Genomic DNA, 24880 nt, shown 5'->3' with positions numbered 1-24880 from the left:
AGGGAGGGCCTGCCCAAGGTGGTGCCCTTCCCCATGATTCCTGCCCTCCTGCCCAGGTCCCAGAAGCCATCCGAAAGTGCCAGCGGGCAGGCATCACGGTCCGCATGGTCACCGGGGACAATATCAACACAGCCCGGGCCATCGCCATCAAGTGTGGCATCATCCACCCTGGGGAGGACTTCCTGTGCCTCGAGGGCAAAGAGTTCAACAGGAGGATCCGGAATGAGAAGGGAGAGGTACGTGGCCCAGGGTCACGGGTCCTCAGGGGGTCGAGCTCAAATTGGGGGCTGGGAGGCACAGGTGCTGCATGATTGTACAGGAGCCAGCCAGTTTGCTGCTGAGAGCCCAGTGACTCTGGGCGGGCGAGTTCCCTCCCTTCTCTGGGCCTCAGTTTCTCTCCCGGATCCCACCGACCCACCCCCTCCCCCATCCCTCTCCAGATTGAGCAGGAGCGAATCGACAAGATCTGGCCCAAGCTGCGGGTGCTGGCTCGCTCCTCCCCCACGGACAAGCATACCCTGGTCAAAGGTAAGACTCGGGTGGGCTCGGGCAATGCTGAGGCCCAGCGCGACGCTGGAAACCAGCCCTTCTCTCCTGACACTTGCGGCTTCTTCCCAGGAGGGAAGAGACCCGCCTGGGATTGTCCACACGTGGCTCTTATGTGATTCCCTTTAAAGCCCTGGGAGGCCTGCTAAGGGCCAGAAGGAGATGGGAGGTTGAGTCTTCGCTCTGAGCCTCAGCTCCTCTAGGAAGCAGTGGGCCTATCCGGAGTCTCAGACTCATGCTCGAGGGCAGAGTGGGGCCCACAGGTGTGTTTGCTTGGCTGGTATGGCACCTTTTTTGTGTTGCACTTGGATGACTTGATACGACCTTGCTCTCTCTCGTTTGACACAGTCTTCACCACTCCTCAGGGTCCTACACTCAGCCTTCCTCATTTGTTCTCAGTATGGCCCCAGAGCTTATGAGTTTGAGGACCTTGGTCTGCCTTGTCTCCAAGGCCCCCCCAAACAACGTCTGTGATCAGGACCCCAGGGACGGGCTATCCTGGGAATAGCAACCTGAGAGAGGAGGCCAAAAGCCTCATCCTTCACCCTCCCCGCCTCCCTCTGGAGAGAGGGCACACCACTTGCCAAGCCCGAGGGGCCGGGTACTGGGCGCTTCCGGAGTCACATAGCCCTGGTTCAAGTCCTGGCTGCCACTGGCCTGCTCTGTGGCCTTGGGCAAGTCTCTCCCCTCTGGGACTCAATTTCCCCATCTGTAAAATGGCCATGGGGGGCAGGTTTCTGGCTGAGATCATCCCTAGGGTGTCTCAGATGCCTGTCTCAAAGGTGCTGTCTAAGGACATTAACAGAGGTAGATCTGGCCTGGGGACAGAAATATGGAACCCCAGAACCACGGATACCTGAGCAGAAGGCCCCCCAACCCATCCCTGTTTCTTATTCATTCATTCATTCACTCACTCATTCACTCATACTGAGGGCCTACTGTGTGCCAGTCCCTACTCTAGGCAGACATAGTCCTTCTGCAGCCATGCAGCGGACATTAAATAGGTGGTGTCCGTACACAGAGCAAAAGGCTGCACTGGTGGCAGAGAAAGTTGTCCTGGGGCCTGCTGCTGGCCTCTAACTTGGGCTGGGGAGGGTGTCAGGTCACAGGCCATTGAAGGCGGGCTAAGGATCTGTATTTCAGGCAGAGCAGGGAACTGCACTGTGAAGGCCCAGAGACAAAAGAGCCCCAGACACTTTCAAGGAGTAGAAGGAAGTTCAGTTGGCTAGGCTGGGACCTCAGGACATCGGGAAACTAGAGGAAAACTAGAGGAAGAGACAGGAGAAGGCGGGCTGGCATCAGATCCTACAAGGCTGTGAACACCTGGCCAGTAGACTGTGCAGTGACCCAGGGTCCAGCATGGGAGGGCCTGGAGGGGAGAAGTGTTGTTCTAGAAAGCTCCCCCTACTGTGTGGGGACCGGCCTGGAAGCAGAGGGCCCAGGACCATTCAGCTTGAGAGATGCCGCCTGCACGGTAGCAACAGAACAAGTAGAGCTGGCAGCCAGTGGGTCTGAGAAATGTTGGGTGGTAGCAGGGCCCAGCCTGGGCAATTGTCTGTGTCGTGGCAGGGGGAGGGGGAGGAGGGTCTGCACCTGTAGAGAGGCTGCTGTGTGCTTGTGTGCCCCGTGGCTTGTGAGCGCGTGGCTGGGTGTCAGGAGGCACAGCAGAGGGCCTGGCTGAGGCGGGGGCCTCTGACATCTGAGTGGACCCGTCCATCCGAAGGCAGCTGGACATCCAGGCAGGGGAGAGAGCGGGCTGAGAGCGAGACCCGGGTATGTGTGCGAATGAGGAGAGCCAAGAACCTCCGAACCAGGAGCTGCTACCCAGGTGATGGCCAAGGCTGAGGACTGTCAGAGGACCAGGGGGAGGTGGCCAGAGCAGGAAGACAAAGACCAGGAAGACAAGGAAGGAAACCTGGGCAGAAGGAAGGTGCAGCCCATAGTGGGAAGGGCTGAGAGGTCCAGAGGGGCAGGACAGAGGTGTGACCATAGGAGGTGGCCACAGGAGGGCCGCTGGTGACACTGGGCCACACCAGGACTGGAGGTGAAGGAAGGGGCTGGGGGAGGTGTCCTCCCGGCTCTCCACTCTGCTGGGAGAAGGAGGAGGGCTGTGACGGCTGGGGCCAGCCCAGGGAGCCAGCGAAGGAAGGCTGAGGGACAGACAGAGGCAAAGACCTCAAATGCCGAGTGTGCGAGTCTGGAGCGTCTGAGCCCAGGACGGTTCCTGCAACTCACGGCACTGGAGCTGGGCCTTGAAGAGGGTGGGCTGGGGGACCGGCAGGGGGTACAGAGCCCCAAGTCAGGGGACTCATCCCCTCATTCCACGGTAGCTGCTTCTTCCAGGCACAAGACAGGAAGGCACACACGTGGGGCGGCAGAAGGAATTACAGTCATCTGACTGGGGGCGGGCAGGGGTCTTCAGGGGTTCAGAAAGGCCTGCTGGGGAAAGTCGCATCAGAGCTGAAACTACAGGTTAGGGTTAGGGTTAGGGTTAGGGTTAGGGTGAGAGTCACCTGGCCAAGGCACAACCTGTGCAGAGATGGGGCAGCGGAAGCCAGCTTTGTGGGACTACAAGCACGGGGGGGAGGGGGCAGCCAGGGTGAGAGAAGAGGTCAGAGCGTGGGTGGGAGGTCTCAGAGGACCCCACAGGCAGAGCTGAGAGCGTGGATCTGTCCTGAGCCCAAGCAGGGGAGCAGGAGAACGACTTTCCCAGGGGGGCAGGGAATGCACCAGACACAGGTGTTACAGAGAGCTCTGGGGCTGTGGGAGGAAGGGGCAGAGTTAGTGAGAGAGGACGTGGAGACGCTAGTGACAGAGGGGAAGGGGACAAAGTGAACAGGAAGGATTTCAGTGGGACTTTAGAGCTGGAACTGATTGGCAGACTTTGGTGATACATTTGATGTGCAGAATGAAAGAGGGACAGGTCAAGGTTGACACCCAAGTTTCTGTCCTGCCCACAGACATCTCTGCTTGGGACCACCATGAGTGACAAGTCCCACAAACTCTACAGGTCCCTGATGATGACATCTTTCACTCACCCTTTTTATCTGTTCTTTCTGTTACTTGCTGAATATTGTATTGAGGACGAATGTCTGGAGAGAGGTCAAGGCCAGAACAACGAGGCAGGGGCAGTGGCGCAGCCACGGCTCCCTGGGGCATGACTGGACTCCCAGGGAGAAGGTGCTGGAGAAGCGGATGGCGGGAGGCAAAGCCCTGGGCGCCCTGGAGAGGCGGAGGCACCCCTGAGTACAGGCAGAGGGGACAGTGTTTGTGGTTAGGGTGGCCAGTGCGTGGCTGAGAGCTGCAGAGAGCAGAGAGAGTGCTGGAGAGGTGAGCAGGCTCAGGCCATGGGGGGCCACAGGCAGCACTGGGCTAATAAGGTGCCACTGTCTCCTGCAGGTGCTGGCAGCTGTGGGCGAACCTGGGATGGGGGGAGCCGCTAGGGGAGAGGTGGCTGGGCAGGGGCCAGAGGGGGCCGGTGCCCAGCGCAAGGCCCTCCCAAGGCTCGGGGCTGGCTCAGGGCCCTGAGCACACTCCCGCTTCCTCAGGCATCATCGACAGCACACACACTGAGCAGCGGCAGGTGGTGGCTGTGACAGGGGATGGGACCAACGACGGGCCTGCGCTCAAGAAGGCTGACGTGGGCTTCGCCATGGTAGGGGCGGCTCTCAGGGGCCTGGGGTGGTGTCAGGCAGGAGCTCATAGCGGGGATGGTGGGGCTTGGACTACACTACCTTGAACTGGCTGTATGGGACCCCAGTTCACACTCAGCCCACCTCGTGTGTGCCCAGCGCTCAGGTTCAGCCTGGCCCCTGAGGTCCTCCTGGAAGGGTGTGGGGAGGCTCCTTGCTCGGGGAGAGCTTTGTGACGACAGCACTTGCAGGTCAGGAAGGAGGGGAGCAGAGAGGGGAAGGAGCTGGGGCCAGGCTTCCTAAGGGCAGGGGCTTGGCATCAGGGGCTGGTCTGGGAGGAGCATGAAGAGAGGGTTGTGTGTGTGTGCATGTGTCCCTGTGTGGTCTGGCTGTGCTGGTCCCACTGGGTGTGTGCACAGTGGGGAAGGAAGGGCTGTAGGGGTGAGGACGTCAGTGCCAAAGCTGCCCGCCTTCCCCAGCCACCAACCCAAGCTCCTATTCCTTTCCCCACAGGGCATTGCAGGTACCGATGTGGCCAAGGAGGCCTCGGACATCATCCTGACAGATGACAATTTCAGCAGCATCGTCAAGGCAGTGATGTGGGGCCGCAATGTCTATGACAGCATCTCCAAGTTCTTACAGTTCCAGCTGACAGTCAATGTGGTGGCCGTGATCGTGGCCTTCACGGGCGCCTGCATCACGCAGGTGGGTCCTCAGAGGATATACCAAAGCCAGAGCATCCCACTTCTGCATCAAACACCTGGGGACAGGACACCCATCCGTGGAGCACTGGGGACAGGGCACCCATCCACGGAGTACCTGCGGAGGGTCAGGAACTGCATCCCAGAGCTCAGGTGCACACACCAGCCCCAGGGGAGTCAAGGAAATGAGGCCCAGAGAGGTGGTATGACCTGCCCAAGGTCACCCAGCCAATAGATGTCAGACCTCATACCCCAGTCCAGAACCTGGCTCCAGGAGGTAGGTGAGGAGATCCTCGAGGGAAGGCAGGGCCCCTGGACTCCAAAAGGCAGGCCCCAAGGGGGATCAGGTGTCCATCTGAGGACAAAAGGCCAGCAGGGCCCTGGGGGCCTTTGTTCTGGAGTTGAGTGTGTCTGGAGAGGTGGGGTAGAGGTGGCAAGGGGGAGTCAGGGGTTCTGTCTCACTGGGGGAGGCAGGAAGAGTCTGTCCAGATCACCACTTCTGGGTCTCGAGCAGCGCATGCATGAGCCCACAGATCTGATGGTGGGCAGGCCCCGGATTTCTGCAGCTGAACTGCTGCTCACCCCAGCCCCATGAGGTGGGGACTGTGATGATCCCCATTTTACAGAGGCAGAAACTGAGGCTGATAGGAGGGAATGGCCAGGCACCTGCCGTTGCTCCCGCAGCCTCCTGGTACCCCAGCTGGCGTGCCCCTCTCCATAGGGACTGGCCAGCCTAGCCTGAATTGGATGGTTGGGCTCTCTTATCCCTGAGAGATCCCTGAGCTCTGACCCCTCCCACTAGCTACCTGGGCAGACAAGTCCCTGAGAACACTGCCCCCTCGGTAGCAGCCTGAGCCAAGGGGACACACATGGCAGCTCCCGCCACCCCAGCCTTGAGACCTCGAGAATCAGAGCCCTGGGGAGGGGTGCGGGGTTCCCGACTGCCCGGAAGGACCCTTTCTCCTGGTCTGTGGACCAGAAGCTCCCTCTAGTGGCAGCTTGGGGGACACTCCTTGGCTTCTTGGAGACCAACTGATGCCAGATGGAGAAACTGAGGTTTGGAGATGACTATCAGTTTGCCTGAGGTCTTCGACTGCATTGGTGGCAAGGCCATGCAGGCCGTGGTGGGAAGACAGGTGGACTTGACACTGAGGTACAGAGCCCAGGGCATGGGGAGTATGGCTGAGCCAGGGCAGATGTGGGAGAGGTGGCCAGGAGGGGGGCTGTGAGGTGAGTGAGTGTGTGGGTGCAGGCAGAGTGGGCCTCAGGACCGCACTGAGAGGGACAGAGGTGAGGGGAGCAGCCAGTTTGGGCGGTTGAGTTTACAGGGCCTATGGGCTTCCTGCAGGGGCTGTTCCACGGGCCACCAGATGGATGAGGCTAAGCCACAGGGAGAAGGCTGGGCTGGAGAGAAGCCATGTGGGGGAGAGGTGGGTACCTGCAGCCAGGGGACAGGTGTGGAGAGGACAGCGGATCCGAGGAAGGGCCACAGGAACACAGATTTACAAGGAGCAGGGGAGAAGCCCTCAGAGAGGGAAGACGACAACCAGGAGAGCAGGTCGGCAGCACAAAGGGGAGGCAGTGGCCAAACGCAGTGAGATGAGGCTGGAGAGCGGGTCCCTCGGTTTGTGACACAGAAGTCGCAGGTGACCTTGGAAGAAAGCATTTTGGGGGCATAGAGGGGCCTCAGTCTGGCTGTCGTGGATAAGGCATGTGAGGGTGTGAGGAAGGAGGGGAACAACTGGATTTTGTTCCTTTGGCTAGTGTAGACCATGTAGTGTGATTGTGCACAGAGCAATATGAATAGCGCGGTCCCCATCTCAGCCAAAGAGGGAGGTCTGGAAGGATCTGCACCAGAATGTGGGTGGTGGTGACCTGTAAGTGCTGTAAGTGGGTGAGATCCTTGATGAGTTTTAGCTTCTGCTAATCCTTTCCAAAATTTCCTACCATGAAAATGTATTTTTGGAATCATAGATACACACAGTAATTTTTTTTTCCTTTTTTGTCTTTTTTACTGACCGGCAACGGAATCGCAACCCTCGGTGTTGCGCCCGCACCGCGCTCAGCCAGTGAGCGGGAACCGGTCTCCACATGGGATCTGAACCCTTGGCGGGAGCGCTGCTGCGCTCGCAAGCGGCGCACTCTCCAGTGCGCCACCGGGCCGGCCCACACACAGTAATTTTTTAAGGCAAGGTGGGATGATAAGAGTTGAGGAGAATTTGGGGGGCAAGGGTCATGGGCATTGTTTGTAGGACAGGAGGGACTTGAGCCACTGATAGTTGAGGGGGATGAGGTAGCAGAGAGGGTTCAGGGAAAGGTGAAGGACACAGGTGACTGAGCCAGAGATGTTGGGGGAGGCCTTGCCCTCAGCCAAGAGAGACCCATCCACAGGGGCTGGAGGGGCGGCAAGAATATGGCTGGGATGCAGCTACATTTACCAGAAGACGGGGAGCTGTGGCCATGGAGCCTGGGTCCTCTATTTTCTCCGGGGGGAAAGACAGGTCTGAGGTGGGTGGATGCATGCTGTTCTCCAGAGAAGGCTCCAGAGAACCTGCTCCATGCCTGCGCAGGAACCCCGGGGCAGGTCAGCTCGAGGCCCTCGCAGCAGGAACCTGCCGCGACCCCACGGTGAGCCCCGCCCAGCACTTGATAGCAGCAGGTGGGGCCGGTTCCCATGACAGCCTCTCCCGGGCGCTGTCCCCAGGACTCGCCTCTGAAGGCCGTGCAGATGCTCTGGGTGAACCTCATCATGGACACGTTTGCCTCGCTGGCGCTGGCCACCGAGCCACCCACTGAGACCCTGCTCCTGAGGAAGCCATACGGCCGCAACAAGCCCCTCATCTCGCGGACCATGATGAAGAACATCTTGGGCCACGCTGTCTACCAGCTCACGCTCATCTTCACCCTGCTCTTTGTTGGTGAGTCCCCCGCCCCACCCACACCCCTCTGTGGCAGGATCACAGTGTTATGTCCCATCCGCCTTCCTGCTTTGCTGATGGGGAAATTGAGACCCAGAAAGATAAAGTAAGCTACTCAAGGTCACACAGCAACTGGCCGACCCCAAAACCAGGGCCTTCCCCATGACAGCTCCTGGCACTGAGTACACGCCAGGCAAGGCGGCGTCCAGGCGCCGATGGACGCACCTCACGTCAGCCCCGCAGGCACTGAGGCTCTGCGGGGAAGTGGCTCGCCCCTTCCCTGACCCACTCCAGACTGGCTTGCCCGTGGAGGGAATCCTCACCGACACCCTCTCGGGGAAGCGGCACAGGTGCCTGCGTAACCGCCAACCGTTCTCACGACGCTTTCATCCAGGCTGCCTGCTTCAGTCTCCCAACCACTCCATGAGGCGAGCACCTCTGCCCCCACCCCACATTATACATGAGGGCCCCGAGGCTCAGAGAGGTAAGGGGACTTGCCCGAGGGCACACAGCCAGGCTGAGGAAAAGCCTGAGCGGAGAACCAAGTCTGCCTGCGTCTAAGACTGGCCTGGTTTCCATGGATACTTCAGAGATGATCCTGGCGAAGCCTACCCCCGGGTCACGGATGGGTAACAGAGGCCCAGAGAGGGGAAGGGGCTGGCCCGCGGTCACACAGCAAGTCGGGGCCAGTGCGGCGTCCCCAGCCTGGGGCAGCTCCTTCCACAAGAGCCTCCTGGAGCTGGGCTTCCAACGCCAATGAGCACTTGCCCTCAAAGCCCAGGGTACAGATGAAAGCGGGGTGTGGATCCCGTTCCTCAAAGGGCAGTCGTCTTTTTTTTTTTGAAGGTAACATGTTATTGGGACACGTTACGGTTGTAAAAATTATCATGAAAAGCCTTAGAGGAAGCCCCATGAAAGCAAAACCTGGAGAGATGGGGAGAGAACGGAGGGGTCGGGGAGAGGAGGCAGGGCTGCGGGGCTGCTCACTGGCTGACCCGCCCGGGCGCCTGCCTACTCTGGGTGGCCTTGGGCTCGGCTAGACCTCACACCGGAGAACCCCACAAGCCCTTCTGGCACCAGTTTACACAGCTTTGCAAAAGGATCCAGGAAAGCATCAGATATGCCATCTACAGGTGTCCACACAGCAGTCTGGGGGCTACTCCCCACCCCCCGTGACAGCTCAGGTGTGAAAGAATGAAGCCACATAGGGGGGTCTGGAGCCTGCCTGGCCTGAAAACCCCAAGCACCATATGGGAATGGGTATCTCTTGTAACAGTCCCCTGAGCTTCCAGAGGTCTCAGCAAGGGACATGCTCAGTTACAAGCAGCAGCACTTCCAGGAAAGCCCAAAGCTACAGCCTCGCACAGGTGTTCCTGTCCTCCCAGAGCAGATGAATTTGCCAATCCAGGGTCACTTTTTATCAGCAGTGTCACCTGGTAACACAGCTGGCATTTCACCTTTATCCCACAGAGAAAGTGGAAGACAGTCCCCCAAGGTCTTCCTCCCCTCAAGGAGAAAGGGTTTGTAACTGTTCACTTGTGCTCACCGACCAGCCAGCAGCACGCAGGCCCCCACCCTGTGTCCAGGCATGTGTCCTGTCTGCTGACTCACCCACCGCGAAGGGCCAGGGTCTCCCCTGCCACCACCCTCAGCCCAGCCCGCACCCTTTCGGCTTGGCAGGCGAGAAGATGTTCCAGATCGACAGCGGGAGGAACGCGCCCCTGCACTCGCCGCCCTCGGAGCACTACACCATCATCTTCAACACATTTGTCATGATGCAGCTCTTCAATGAGATCAACGCCCGCAAGATCCACGGCGAGCGCAACGTCTTCGACGGCATCTTCCGGAACCCCATCTTCTGCACCATCGTGCTGGGCACCTTTGCCATCCAGGTAGCCAGCCCCCCACCCTGGCCTGGGCGGGGGTGGGCAGTGTGCACCTGGACCCCCCGGCACTGTTTTGAGAGCCCTGGCCCTCTGCGCTGGCCCCTGATGGCCTGTCCCCGCCTGCCTCTCTGTCTCTGCTCCCCTTCCACCTACAGATAGTGATCGTGCAGTTTGGAGGGAAGCCATTCAGCTGCTCTCCACTGCAGCTGGACCAGTGGATGTGGTGCATATTCATCGGGCTAGGAGAGCTCGTCTGGGGCCAGGTAGGTTCTGGGTGGGTTGCAGGAGGGAGGGTCCTCTCAGTGGAGAAAGCATAACAGCACCGGAAGGGGAATCCAGGAGCCCCAGGAATGGTTCCTGGCTCTGACGCGGACTCACTGCTTGACCCCAGACAAGGCCCTCCCTATCTCTGGGCGTCTGAGGAACGGGGGTTGGGTACCACCACTCTGATTTTTGTCTCACATCTATGTACCACTGCTCCTGTTATTTACTTAATATTTTCTTTCAACTGAATCAAGTTTTTTTAACTTAAACTTATTTCAAAAGGCAACATTACTAATATGACTGGAAATCAATATCACTTGTCATAAATAGAAGCTATCAAAAAAAAACTAACGCAATGAGAACAATGTTATTAAACTCTAGCTAGATGCCATGGCCTGCCAAGGCTCAGAGCCTGGAGCCAGCCTGTTGAAAATGGGGATTAGCGGTGGTGTGCTGGTGCTGATGGCCCGCTGGCTCCACGCCCGGTCCTTCAGAGGGCTCAGAGGGAACAGAAGAGGGATGAATGCTGCCACATTGCAGTGTTCCTTGGTGCTGTGCCTGTGGCCATCTGAGATCCTCCCAGGCTTTGGGGACCCCTGGGCTGGATGCTCTCTACAGACCTTCCCAGCTTTGACCCCAGAACATTCTCCCACCAGTTCCCTTCACTGTGTTTGCCCAAGTTCTAGGTGCGTGCATGCGCACACGCGTGCACAGTCATCACAGCTCTGACAGCTCGCAGCTCAAAGGCTCCTGACCCAGGACACGGTGCTTGGGAGAACTGCCCAGAGCCAATCCTGGGCCAGAGGGGCTTTATTCCCAAGGTGCTCGGACATCCAGGCTGTGGGGACCCCAACAGTCCTAAGACATTGTTCTTGCCTTCAGGCTGTCCCTAGGGTAGAGCGAGGAGCTACAGCAGCAAAAATTAATTAGAAAAGAAAGAAGAAAGTTTCATCCAAAAGGATCTTCTTTAAACTATGGAGCTTCTTTGGAGAGTTGATAAACTAGATTTGGCTTAGCAAACCCCTTCCCTGGGTACCCTTGGGGCCAGGCCATCTTGATCCCACAGGGGCCTACACTCTAAGGGAGCTCTCAGCACCTGAGGGGATGGTCTTGTAAGGACTAAGTTCGATGGGCAATGCTGACCTTGAACTCCCAGGGAATCCCTGAGGCTGAGTGTCCAGGCCAGCCCTTGTCTGTCCCTACAGGAGATGTAAGGGGCCTCTGACATCTGCCACCTCAGCTTCCCTACAGGGCCTGCCTCTCAGGCCTCAGCCACAGGGACAAGCCCTTTGGGGAAAGAGTGAGAACGAGGCACATCCCCTTCCCATACTGCCTTCCCAGTCTGGATTCGCTGAGCCCATGTTCCCCAGGCTTGGGTACCTTGGGGTCCAATGACCTCAGGGAACGAGCCCAAGAGGCCTTAATCCTCACGACTCCCAGAACTGCCCCCAGCTTTACAGCTCAGAGAGGTTAAATGAATTGTTCCAGGCCACACAACCAGTATGGCCTGGGGTATTAAAAGTCACATCTGCCTACCTCCTGATGGCAAGATCTCCACTATGTCCCCCTGACTCTGGATGAGTGAGTGAATCAAAGAGTAAATTAGTAAGAAATTGGAAAAGATCGAGTTGAGGAATGGGTGGGATGGGTTAAGGAGTGAATTATGATGTGACTAAGTGAGTGGGTAAGGGGATGCCCAGGGAGGAAAGGCCAACCAGAGGGACAGCCCCACCGCCCCTGATGGGCTGGGTCCCTTGCAGGTCATCGCCACCATCCCAACCAGCCGGCTCAAGTTCCTGAAGGAGGCGGGCAGGCTCACGCAGAAGGAGGAGATCCCAGAGGAGGAGCTCAACGAGGATGTGGAAGAGATAGATCACGCCGAGAGAGAGCTGCGGCGGGGCCAGATCCTATGGTTCCGCGGCCTGAACCGGATCCAAACCCAGGTACAGGAAGCTCTCGGGGCTGGGCCCAGGCCTGGCCGGGGCGGGCCGGGTGATGGAGGTGAGTGTGCTCTGGCACCCCATGGTGGCTCTGATGCTGAGGGAGGGTGGCCACAGAGTGACCTGGCCTCAGGGGAGGGCCCCAGGTGGCTCTCGCCCCCTCGCCAGCCACCTGTACACCCACGTTCCTCACACACTCGTGGCTGCTGAAGAAACGGTGCAGCCTCCTCGGGAATGTTCATTGTGCCCTCTCAGCCTGGCAAAGGGTGGGAATGGGGGTCACACCCGCTGTGGTACCCAGGGGGGTTCTCCTGAGGGGTAAGGGGGGCTGGCTCTGAGGCCAAGGTGAGGGAGGGGCTGTGGCTCAGGGCTGGGGGGCAGCCACCAGGAGGGGCAGTGCAGAGCTAGACGGCAGCTGCAGCCAGGGTCGCTCCGGTTCTCCCAGGGCCAGGCGAGGTGTGGGCCTTCACACATGCACACACATCCTGCGCCTCCACTGGGGGCTTCCCACCCTCCCCAGCCCCCCCCCCCAAGGGCACACAGATGCACACGGGCACACCCAGTACACGCCTGTCCAGCCAGAGGCAGGTTTCTTCCCCAGAGCAGAGAGCACATGGCAACCACGGGGCACATAACACACTGTGCAACCCCCCACCATACACGCACACACACACCCAGGCCACATGCTCTCACACGGGCCTTTCTGCCCAGATCAGGTGTTGCAGTTTACGGGTGCTGTCACAGCCCTGGGAGGTGATGAAACCAAGACAAAGTGGGTCTCTTGCCCAGACCACCTGGGGAGCTGGAGCTGGGAACTTCATCCCCACGCCCCACCCCACCCCATCCCACTCTGGAAAGTGTTGCAAAGAGCTGCCCACCTCGCCTCAGTCCCGTCCACTGGGGGCTTCCCCCCCTCCCCAGCCCCCCCCCCCAAGGGCACACAGATGCACACGGGCACACCCAGTACACGCCTGTCCAGCCAGAGGCAGGTTTCTTCCCCAGAGCAGAGAGCACATGGCAACCACGGGGCACATAACACACTGTGCAACCCCCCACCATACACGCACACACACACCCAGGCCACATGCTCTCACATGGGCCTTTCTGCCCAGATCAGGTGTTGTAGTTTACGGGTGCTGTCACAGCCCTGGGAGGTGATGAAACCAAGACAAAGTGGGTCTCTTGCCCAGACCACCTGGGGAGCTGGAGCTGGGAACTTCATCCCCACGCCCCACCCCACCCCATCCCACTCTGGAAAGTGTTGCAAAGAGCTGCCCACCTCGCCTCAGTCCCGCCTGGTGTGGACCAGCTTTCATCTCTGTCCCATGTAGCAATAGCTCCCTTGGGCTGCTGCACACCCCACAGTGCCCTGTCCCAAACCTCATCTCATGTGACCTTCACAGCCCCTGAGAGGTAGGTATGATTCCCCCAGTGTTAGAGTCACTGAGGTCCAGGAGCTGACCCTTCTTGCTGAGCTGGCACAGCTGGGGTGGGGATGGGGAGCAGGATTCAGGGCCGGAACTGCCTGACACAGGCCTGGGCTCTCTTCCCCTGCCCAGCACCCTGGCAGCCAGCCCTCCCGCCTGGCTCCTTCCTGGGAAGGCCAGGGCAGTTCTCAGTGCATATGGCCCTGGCACTGTCACTGCCCTGGCAGCAAAGCCATTCAGGGGTCTCCAGATTTCGTGAGGAAGCAAAAACTGTCGTTCTTGAGTGAGCACCTGTGCTTATCTTGCATGTCTCGTACTGAGCACTGACATGGGCCAGGGGCTTTGCCATTTACAGATTACCCTGTCAGGTAGGGGGCATTGCCCCTTCTTCAGGACAAGAAGCTGGACTCAGATGACTTTCATAAGGTCACCTAGCTAGGAAGTGACAGAGCCAGAATTTGGGCCAAGGTCTGTCCACCCCAGGGCCCCCACTGCACTCTGACTCACCACCTGGCCCTGAGGGAGGCTGAGCACCCACTCTCTTCCCCTTCAAATGCCGTGTTTAGTCGCCGCCCCCCGCCTCCAGCCTCGGCCCAGCCCACTGGCCCCTGAGCATGAAAAAGCCCAGACCCCTGTGTCCTCCCTGGGACCCTGGGGCCTACAGAGGGCCCGAAGCTGAGCAGATATCTTTCAGAGCCTTGAAGTGTGTCTGGTATTTTTTGTTTTGATTTAAGTGACATTGTCGCTGTTGCCGTGGCTGCGGCTGTTATCATGACGTTGCGCCTGTCAGTCGTGTAGCTGTTGTGTTCGTTCTTCTCGCAACTTGTCTCGTTCTCTCCTCCGTTGCAGATTGAAGTAGTCAATACTTTCAAGAGCGGGGCCTCCTTTCAGGGGGCCCTGCGGAGACAGTCCTCCGTCACCAGCCAGAGCCAGGACGTAGCCAATCTCTCTAGCCCTAGTCGCGTGTCGTTGTCCAATGCTCTTTCCTCTCCGACCAGCCTTCCTCCTGCTGCAGCTGGGCGTGAGTGTGACTCCTTACCGCTCCAGCTGGCGCCACCAACGCCAGCTCCCGGGCGGGCAGGCGGGCAGGTGGGCAGGGGCTGGGGTACCAGAGGATATGGTGGGCAGCAGTCACTCTTAGGCCCAGTAGGCTGAAGGGTCAGAGCCATTGAGGAGGGTCCCAGTTGGTCAGAACATCACAGCCAGTAACAGGGGGACAGTCACTCGGTGAGCCAGGGTCAGCTGGGGTCAGGGTCAGGGGCTACAACCAGTCAGTCAGAGGGCTCTAAGGGTCACAACTGGTCAAAAAGTCTGGGTCTGTCAAGAGATCACCTTCGATCAAGTGGGTTTCTTTCAGTGATCAAATGGTCCCAAACCACTACAGGGTCCCAGTGGCCAAAGGGGAGCAGGCACTGAGGGGGGCACAGACTGTCCCATCGGTCTAGGTTCATACTTGGTCAGGGGAAGCCTGGCCCATGAGAGCAAGTGTCAGAGTTGGCCAGGAGGTTGCAATCTTGCAGTCAAAGTCAGGTGAAGGGTTACTGTGGGTCAAGTGGTAACAACCCCTCAGGGGTCACGGTGGAGTCCAACCAAGAGAACACATCATCTGGGGTTTCTCATCTGGTCAGGGAGCATCAGTCAGCAGTGACAGTCACGGTCAAGGGGGATGGTTGAGCCAAGAGGTCTCTGCTGGTCAGAGGTCACAGTCATTCTTTTTTTTTTTTTTTTTAAACTGGGGCAGAGGGCAGACAGACAAAAAGATGGCCTCTGCATGCCATCAGTTGTAGAGGTCACAGTCATTCAGGGGTCCCAGGGCACTGAGGAGATCACAGCCTGGAGATCCTCCTCCCAGCAGTTCAGGATCTCTGCCTCTCCCTGCTGCTCCTCCAGTGCATATCTGATGGCATCAGCTGCCTGACAAACACTTTTCCATGCAGCTGAGGTTGGAACCCGCTGAAGTTCTGACCCTTTCCTGGAAGGGACAAGTCTCCTGATCCATTCAGCTTAACCTTGGATAGGAAATGGTGGGTCGAGTCTAATGTCTTGGCTGCATGCCAGCAGCCCGAGGGAGCTGGTCTAACCTTTGGCGTCCTGCCCTTCTGTGTCTGAGGGACAGCCTGGGACGCTGGCCCCTCCTTCACCTCCCTCCTGCCAAGCTCCCTTCTTCCTGCCACACTCATGACCTGGGCCTCTCATCTCTGGCCTTGTCTAGATCTGGCCTGGGCCTCTGCATATTTACCACCTGCCTCTCTTGCTTTGCCTCCAGTCAAGCTGTCCTAAACCACAAGGGAGCCCCTAGTTCTGGTCTTCTCAGATTGACACAGTGTGTTCGTTATCTTAGCCAGCCTTCAACTTCTTCAATGAGGAGACTCCAGGCCTCACCTGTTGATACTTTATGAAGTGTCCCTTTATACCCTCACCCACAATGCACATCCCCTGCCACTGAACAGGAGAGGACCCGTGTGCTGGGTGGGAGCTATTCCTTCGTAGCCCTCTCGCAGAGGCACAGACCACAAAGAGCCTGTTGATGACATTTGCTTATGTCCCATGACGTTTCTTTGGACACAGTCCTGCCCAGTACATAAGATGACAGAAAGGATGCAGAAAAGGGGGTGGGAGGTAAGGGGGTCCGTGTTTGTTCATTAGCACAAAACATAGTGATGGGGAGGCCAGATGAGCCAATGTGACGGGGAGATGTATTTGAGCAGATGGTGTCTGAGGCACATTTCCATGAGGTACTGTCACTAGGAAATCAGTGCTGGGATTTCTCAGGACATGAGACACTTTGGTCCCATCCTCCTCCCGCTTCAGACCTGAGACCCTAACCTTGGTGGGTGGCCCTAACCCAGCTGACCTTCCCACTCCTTTTACTCCCGAATCAGCTTAGCTCCGGCTTGCTTAGCACCGCCACCTGTCCCAGTGCAGTGACCAAGTGTTCCCACATGTAGACTACCTGAAGAAGAACCCACTTCTTTTGGTTCCTGCCACCCCTGCCGGTGACTCCTGCATCCCTCTGGCTGGGTCTGACTGCCAGGAGCCTGGCTTCTGGGTACAAGCTCCATTCTCTGTCCATCCTGGCTCAGCCTCTTCCTTGAAGCACAGCACTTCACACACTGGCCACGACCAAGCTCCTGTGACATTCCTGGGCGCCCACGTAGCCTTTGAATGTCTCCTCTGGGCTTAGCCCCTCATCTTGGCTTCACAATCTAGAAGAAAGAGCCATCCCCTCAGGCCTGGCAGCTTCATCCTCCACTTGCCTTTTGTAAAACCTTTCAACAAGGCCAGTCCTGGGACAACACCCCCTTCAGAGAAATGCCCGTTTATGCCCACCCTTCTCTTCCATCTCTAGGCCAAGCTCCCTCCAGGCCAGACCAATCTCTCTTTATCTCACAGTGGCCCACCTTTGGCACAGCCTTTGAAAAAGAGCCAAGGAAAGCTAACTTAATCCTTGTCCATGGCCCTTCATTCTCTCAGAGGACCCAGAGGGGCTATCAGGCACGACTCCCTCACCCAGCCACCATCTTTCCTCTCCCTGGTGTCATGCCTCCTGAAGAATCTCGCATTTCTACCCTCTGTTACAGAATCCAGCCTGTAATTCTAGGGCCCTTCCTTGGGCATGTGGTCTTGAAAAGAGCCTGACCAATCTCCTGCCCAAGGGCACTGGTTCCAAAAGGGAATCACCACTCCTGTGGTTTCAACATACACATTTTGGTCAACACAGTCACAATGCAAACTCTAAATAAATATCCCTTATCCTCCTTTGCTTGAATAGTTTCTATAACAGTGTTACCTCCTCTGGCCTCCAAGGACTCTGCAGATCTTCTAGATAATAGGCAAGGTCCCTTCAGAAGCCAAAATGCTTTCTTCCCACAGGGAGGTGTAAAGCTGGTGGCCAGGAAGGAGGGAGGGCCCCGACTGGACAGGTGGGCCGCCCCCCCACCACCTCTGAGCAGGATTTTGTTCCTGGGAATTCCCCAGCAGAGGAAGATGGTCATGTGCCTACTGAGGTCTGCCTGGGGCCTGTGTGCCCCGGAAGGAGTCAGACCTCTGTCCTCTGGGTTATCAAGAGCTGACCACAAAGGCCTGGGAGCAGGGTGTGGGTTTGGGCTGACTTCTGACCCATGACGTTGGGGGGACGAAAGTCCCCAACCATGTTATACACCCTCCCGCAGCACCGCTGTGATGCCAGGGTATTCAGGAGGGAATTCTAGCACACTCTCTTGCTTTTCTTCTCTGACTTACTCAAAACCGAGTTTGTTTCTCCCCCAGGAATTTAATGGCACATCCCTGATGCCTTCTCCTTGGGCCCCAGTCCACATTTCCAAAGCAGTGCCCCACTCCTCTTCCTTTGCATGTGCCTCACTACTGAACTGTGAGGACGGGGCATCTAGCAAGATATGTATTTAGGGGCCGGCCTGTGGCTCACTCGGTAGAGTGCAGTGCTGATAACACCAAGGCCACGGGTTCGGATCCCATATAGGGATGGCCAGTTCGCTCACTGGCTGAGCGGGGTGCTGACACCACCAAGTCAAGGGTTAAGATCCCCTTACCGGTCATCTTTAATAAAAAAAAAAAAAAAAAGATATGTATTTAGCAGAGAAAAACACTGACTTGGCCAAGCTCACACAGCAAGGGAGCGGCCCGAGGTCTGATCCAGAGTCCCTCATTTTTCCCACCACCTCCCACCACTTCCCAAACAGGCCCACAGACCTGGAGCCCACAGAGGTTGAACTTCCATTCCGGAACCAGTGCCCATGCCCACAGCCTTAATCAGCAAAAAGGAGCCAATCCTCCAGGGTTTAGAAGGCCAGGGAAGCTGTTTCTCTGCTTGAATTTCCACCAGCCTGACAGGGACTGGGAAGAAGGGCACCTTCCCGCTGCTGATCAAGCCGTATTAGCATTCGGCTCTTTAATCCCACGCCGAGCCACACAGCCTCTCTTTCTTACTTCCCTCCAGTTCCTCACCATCTTGTGTCAACTTTGTACTTAGCATGTCTGCAGCAGGCCCCTCTTTCATCATCAAAAGTCCTACTTCTTCAAAACACCTGAGCCAAGAGCAGCACCCTAGCCAGGCGCCAGCCACGGCGGGGATATCATACTGTACTAGGCAGATAGGGCAGCTCCTGCTGCCACTTGCCCTTCAGATCCTGATTCTGAGGACTGCTAGGGCAAGGAGTTGGCATTGTTAGGGGGGGAGAAATGAAGACAGTGAAAAGGAAAGAGAGCTGGACTTCTCAGCGTTTAGGTAACTAATTTAGTGCAGGCTTGGGTTGGAGAGAAAATGGCTTGCTTCTGGGGGGGAAGCCTGGACCTCTCCACTGTCTGAATATTCCATGTGTTTGTTTCCCTAGAGGGCTAGAGAACCCTGGACACAGAGTTCAGCAAGAGAGAGTGAAATTAAAAGAGGTTGTGAGTCTTTAACCTTGAGCCTGAAATGAATGTGAATCGGTCCCAGACTCTTGGCTTCCCTGAAGCCGGGTAAACATTCGAGTATGTCCAACCCACCTCAGACCAGGGCCCCTTCACTTCCTCGGAGCCCGCTGCCTTTGTGCAGAGGAAGCCAAAACTTCTGAAGTCCCACTGACTGGGTCCCTTTCTCTCTTTCCCCTCACGCCCATGCCCAAACGTGGCTTAGGCCAAAAGATCCGACCTTTAGGGTAGGCTGGGAGGGGGGATGGAAGAGCTTTTTTTTCTTCCCCTATTTTTTTCCATTTCAGCTGCAGAGAGAACCGAAGTGGAGACTTGAGATGGCCGTGGCGGGGTGTCCCGAAAAGTCTTGTCCCCACAGTCTTGTCCAGAGCAGTTCATTCTTTCTGTTGTCTCCATGCCAGGGGGAGGGCGAGGGGCCTCATCTCATTGTGTGTCATCCCCTCTGCGTTGCTGGTCACATGACAGGGTCCTGCCCTCTCCTCCACCCCCACCTCCCCCATTCACTAGATGTTCCAGCTGGCATCTTATTGCAATTCAGCCTCCGAACACACTGAGCACTTGGCTGGGCAGCTACAGTGATGGCTATTATTCCCATTTTACAGATGAGAAAAGAGGCCTGCAACACTTTTTTGTTATCACTTAATCAAGACGATAATTACCCATTTATCAGGCGGTCAGAATATTAATAATCTCTAGAGTCACAAATAGGGAATCCAGGGGGGAAGAAATCTCAGAGCAGCCAAAACGGCTCTCAGGGAGCAGCAGCACTAATGCACAGTGTCTGGCTGGCTCTTGCATGGGGCCTGTTGCCTCTTATTTAAGCATGATTCCAGCAAGTGGGGTTGCCTGGAGGCCCCAGCCCACAGCACATAAGGAGAAGGGACAGAAGTGCTTTTCAGAAGACAAGGAAAGTTCAGCTCTAACTGGTTAGTGGCAGCTGATAGCAAAGGAGAAAACAAAAGCCAAACTGTGGGGTCTTACACAAGACCATAAAGGAAGATCGACAAGCTTTAAGTTAAATCTTATCTGCGTACTCTAAATTTGAAGGCAGACGAGCATATGATTGCTTTAGAAAGACTCCCCTTGGAACCAGCAAAATAAACCCTCAGCTATGACACTTAAAATCATCACCACAGTCATCTAGAATATTCACTCCATGGAAGAGGACTTTCCCCACCAGTGCCCCACAACAGAGCTACCCTGGGTTTAGCTGGGAGCTCAAGTCCTGGGACTTCACGGGCCTCCCCACGACCGTCTCGTGCAGTCCTCTGCTTCCCCGCAGCAGGTGGTGTGGGGTGGCCACCGCTCTGTAGATGAGGCCTGCTACCCAGCCTCTGTGCCCCGGAGCCATCAGCACCGCCTTGTTTTCTTCCCCCCAGTCGGCTCCAGGTTGGGACTAGGAAGAGAGAAGGAGGCACCTTTGTCCTGAGTCCTGTTAGCCCCTTGAGATGACAGGCATGGCTTCCCCTCCCAGGAGTCCAGTGAAGGGACACCTCTCTTCCAAGTGAGGGTCCTGTCTCTCTGCACCCAGTGACGCAGGATAGAGGACAACCAGACAGGTAGTGTGGATTGCCCACAGTCAAAGAACCAGAAGTTGCAGAGCCAGGACTCAAACAGATCTTCCTGCCTCCAAGTCCAGTGCTGTTCCTACTAGCCTTGAGGACTCAATGACCAACCTCCTTCCGTTCCTCAGAGGAACAAGCTGTGGCCTCGGGACACGTGGTTCACAGCTGAAATGTGGAAAATCAAAGAACCTGCTGCTCTGTGGCTCGGTTCCACACATCCCCAGAATCACACCCGGGGCTGGGTTTGGCCATCATATTCTGGACTCATTTTTTGCTTTTGTGTTTTCTAAGCACAAATAAATAAACGAAATCCCCCAAGAAATAGGGGGCCCTGAAGCAAGCTCCAATGACTGGCCAAGGCTTTGAGTCTATACTCGAGTGTTTACCTCCCAAATGCATGAAGGAAAGAAACGCTGGGTACAAATGACCTCCGTTCACATCGTCCAGGCTTCCAAGTGTAGCTGTGTGTCTGTCTGTGTGCCGTGTGGTTCCCAACCCTGCCGTGGCATGCCCCCTGAATGTCATCAGTCTGCTGCGCCCATGCCTCCTGGCTGCCTCTGCTTTGCACCTCAGAAAGCCCTGGGTTGGCTTTGGTTTGCTTTGCTGCCTTTGGTTTGATGTTCCTGTTTTCCGTTTGGCCCTTGTGTGTCTTCTCTCATCCCAGCTCATCCAACCGTTTCTCCTTTCTGTTCACGACATGTAACCTGTTCCATGTTGTATGTGATGTTCCTGTTTTCCGTTTGGCCCTTGTGTGTCTTCTCTCATCCCAGCTCATCCAACCGTCTCTCCTTTCTGTTCACGACATGTAACCTGTTCCATGTTGTATAGTTTCTTAACTGTGTGTGGTTTTTTTAAGATTAATTTTTTTAAAATAGCCTCTCCTCTTTCCTACTTTATTCCCACCTGGCCCTACTCCCCTTCTGCATGGTCGAACCTCTGCTGTGAAGTTAACAAGGCTCAGTCTCTCACTAGGTCTGGGTGCCCGCTGGAGTGGACTATGCTTCCTTTAACCAGTTTCCCATCATCTCTTTGATGGTGCTTGATCATCCCTCCTGTCCTAATACTGTAGTTCCAACCATAACCAAAGCAATTAAAAAAACCAACTCATGGGTGCATATAACCTGAATCCCTCTTCCCTTTTTCCCCATCCTGTCAATGCTCATAACACCCAGCGACTGTGGATTCCAGCCACCCGCTGTGCCCTAACCCTCCTCCTGCCCACTCCTCCACCAAGTCCTCCAGAGCCTGCCTATCGGCCCGGGCAGTGCTCCTGACCCCTGTGCTTCCCTTGCAGATCCGCGTCGTGAAGGCGTTCCGTAGCTCTCTCTATGAAGGTTTAGAAAAGCCTGAGTCTCGAACCTCCATCCATAATTTCATGGCTCATCCTGAATTCCGGATCGAAGATTCACAGCCCCACATCCCCCTCATTGATGACACTGACCTGGAAGAAGATGCCGCGCTCAAGCAGAACTCGAGCCCGCCGTCCTCGCTCAACAAGAACAACAGCGCCATCGACAGCGGGATCAACCTGACGACCGACACAAGCAAATCAGCTACCTCTTCAAGTCCAGGGAGCCCCATCCACAGCCTGGAGACGTCGCTTTAGCTGAGGACCCTGCCACCACCCGCCTCCTGGGCACCCACCCATCCAGGCACCCAACTCACCCAAGCAGCAACGAGCAACAACAGGAAACCAAATACTGGAGAGAAAACCAACGTTTCCACCAACAGACCCTTTCTCTGGCTGCGATGCTGTTTGAACTCTTTTTCACTTTGAGGCAAGGGGCGGGATCTCCAACTGGGGCTTATGGGCATGAGCAGTTTTCCCAAAAGAAGCCCTTCCTGGCTCCCACCCAAACATGGACCAGCCATGCACCCGCCCGGCCACCACGTTCCCCGCATGAATGTACTGTACACTTTCAATCCTCCCCTTGTTTGGTTTTGGGGGGGCTGAGGAGGGGTTTTTTTGTTTGTTTGTTTTCTTAGGCGGGAACTGCAAACAGACTCTTTTCTGAGACTATTTATCCAATCCACTGGTCTGTGAGTTTTTGAAATGCTTGCACAGCATGGTCTCAGTTGTATAGATTAATTTAATAACTTTTTAAAACTGCAGAGCTTAACTCGCCTAGTAGAGTTGCAGCAATGGAACCGAAGAACTTCATAGACACTCACAAGGTTATATCCATTTATTTGTATCTATATTAACGTATACTTCTCCAAGACTGTATACGTCCATATAGATAGGTAGATATATATATAAATATATATACATGGATATATAAAGTTTCTTTGCCGGCATGTTGCCTTGTTTCTGCTTAAATTGCTCTATTTTAACTTATTTATGTCCTAAAAGGAGAATGTAATTTGTTTACAAACCTGTAGATAATGTATTTGGCTATTTGTATGGTTTAAGAACATTGGTGGCTGACATGCTATAAAAACAGCTCGGCCCAGCAGACACTTGCCCTGGATTGCATCTTTGATGTTTTATGATAGCCATGCTCTGATTTTTGCCTGCTAATTCCGTTCAATAATGTCACTACCATGGGAGGCTCAGGCAGAAGCCAAATGCTACCAAGTGTCTATCCTGATGGGTCTAACAACGTGCTCCGTAGACGAAGGGAGAGGAGGAGAGAAGGCTTCCTGGGTTTGCAACACTAACAGCCATCCTGGCCCAAGATGCCAGGATCTGCAAAGCAGATTTTTCTCTCAATGAAACTCACTTGAGTTTACTAAGAGCATTTCAAAAACAGGTTCTCTTTGGCGCTGTCTGTATAGAGATTGAGGTAGTGTTGAATCATTATAAATGCTACTGTGTTGACTTTTTTTTAGTTAGTAATTTAGACGTTTATTTCTTTATAAATTGCAGCATTAGAGCTATTGGCATATTGGATGAGGATTGTTATGGCTTGCTGCTTTTATTTTTGTTTTTAAAGAAGAATAGCCTTTTTCTCTGCACTATTTAGATCCGAATGAACCTTACAATATGTATATTGAGATGTATTGTGTGATTTTAAACCAAATTGTCTTCCTGTAGTCATAATATATACTGTAGCCTTCTAACAGCAAGTCTTGCTTTCCTCAACAGAAAGCCATTCTAAAACTCTACAGTATCACAGGTGAGAAAAGGTGGTTATTTTTCCCCCAAGACAATAACAACACTATTAATCCCACTTAATAAGAGCTTATTTAATTGTATGTCAGCCTCTTAACTGCTAAGCACTTTGTGGGTCTCAGCTTTTTTCATAAAAGAACTTTTGTATTTAATACAAAGTTTGCTTTGAGACTTTTCAGCATACGATCTTTTTCCATAAACTTGTACAGTACAAAAGACATTTTGAATACCATGATCGATGATGTTCCATGCTTCGAGGAAAACCAAACACTTTCCACCTCGCTTGCAAAGTCCATTCCTCATGCTGACCTTTCCCACAGCTGCTGTGTCAGCCTGGCCCCTTTCCTTCTCCAGGCCCAGAGAACTTTTCCACAAACAATATGAGAGCCACTTGGGAAAAGAGCCATAGTCAGCTGGAAGAGCCTATGTCTGGATGGCTGTGGAAAAACTTGAGGGTTTGGGGTTCAAAGTCAGCCCATCCCACCTGGCAAAATCTTTCTGTAAGAAGGACCTTCTTTTCGAGAGAGCTGCACCTGAAATGTCATGAAGAAATATTCCTGAATGTATCTAGCAGAGGAAACTGCATACCCAAAGGGGTCACCAGCCCTCAGATGTGCTTATTGGATTCCAGTACAAACACCACAAAAGCCAGCCCACTGCTCTCCGAGGAAGGAAAGACCTGCACGTGTAAAGCATGGGGCAGCCTTGGAACATGGTGTTTTTTGGAGTTTCCTTTCTCATGGTTTTCCATCTTCCCCTTCTTTGTTCATTCGTGTGTCCATGACCTCATTCCATGACATCAGGAGAGTTCTGCTTGCAGACCGTGCTCCCTGTTCATCTGGAGACAGGACACAGGGAAAACAGGAGGGGTTCTGAGTGGAGCTTAGCCTGGGGAGTAGGGAGTAAAGGGTGCCTGACGGTCGTGTTGGCCTTTTCTGTCAGGAATGGTGGCTGTTTACACACTCACACCCCTCACTCTCACACACAGCCACACACACAGGAAAAGATTGGTTTGTCAAAACTCACATAGTACATAAAGCTTGCAATTCTGCGTCCTATATCTAGCAGCATGGGGTACGTTTGGCAGTTCATCCCAATAGGGGGTAAATAATTTATGACCATTCATCTGTTTTTATGAATTTTTTTATCTAGACAGTAATTGTAAATAAAAAACTCACCATCTCTGTTCATTTAATACTATGCAATGCTTATGCTTTCAATTGCTGACTCTTCTGATTCCCACAGTGTGGTTCCAAAATGTCTGTGGTTTTGAAAAAAAAGCAACATCAAACAGAACACAGTAAATATATGTTCTGTAACATATACTTTTTTCTAGTCTGGGACTCCACCATCCACTTAGCTGCTTTTCTGTCCTCTGGACAAGGGCCCCAGAAAAACATAGCTGATCCAGTTCTGAGGTCTAAGCTCACTAACTTTTCTCCCCCCCCCCCCACCG

The 24880-nt window shown here is 55.0% G+C and overlaps 1 protein-coding gene across 2 annotated transcripts in view; it reads left to right on the top strand.

Moving 5' to 3' along the window:
- Window positions 1-24624, top strand: part of ATP2B2 (ATPase, Ca++ transporting, plasma membrane 2) — a 64275-nt gene extending 39651 nt beyond the window's left edge. The window contains exons 8-18 of one of the 2 annotated variants that reach the window (XM_008589258.1): window positions 57-236; window positions 441-528; window positions 4095-4201; window positions 4692-4883; window positions 7584-7797; window positions 9478-9689; window positions 9839-9946; window positions 11708-11890; window positions 14164-14335; window positions 18666-18720; window positions 21604-21686. In XM_008589258.1, coding sequence (XP_008587480.1) covers window positions 57-236; window positions 441-528; window positions 4095-4201; window positions 4692-4883; window positions 7584-7797; window positions 9478-9689; window positions 9839-9946; window positions 11708-11890; window positions 14164-14335; window positions 18666-18673 — 1464 coding nt within the window. In that variant the 3' untranslated portion in view covers window positions 18674-18720; window positions 21604-21686. Of the gene's footprint in view, window positions 1-56; window positions 237-440; window positions 529-4094; window positions 4202-4691; window positions 4884-7583; window positions 7798-9477; window positions 9690-9838; window positions 9947-11707; window positions 11891-14163; window positions 14336-18665; window positions 18721-21603 lie in introns of both variants that reach the window. The other variant, XM_008589259.1, reaches the window with a different exon arrangement.
- Window positions 24625-24880: the final 256 nt, after the last annotated feature.

The sequence above is a fragment of the Galeopterus variegatus genome, unplaced genomic scaffold, assembly GCF_000696425.1.
Source record: "Galeopterus variegatus unplaced genomic scaffold, G_variegatus-3.0.2 Scaffold5329, whole genome shotgun sequence".
Taxonomy (NCBI): Eukaryota; Metazoa; Chordata; class Mammalia; order Dermoptera; family Cynocephalidae; genus Galeopterus; species Galeopterus variegatus.
Note: the sequence above shows the minus strand (reverse complement) of the source record. Positions and strands in the feature narration are given on the sequence as shown.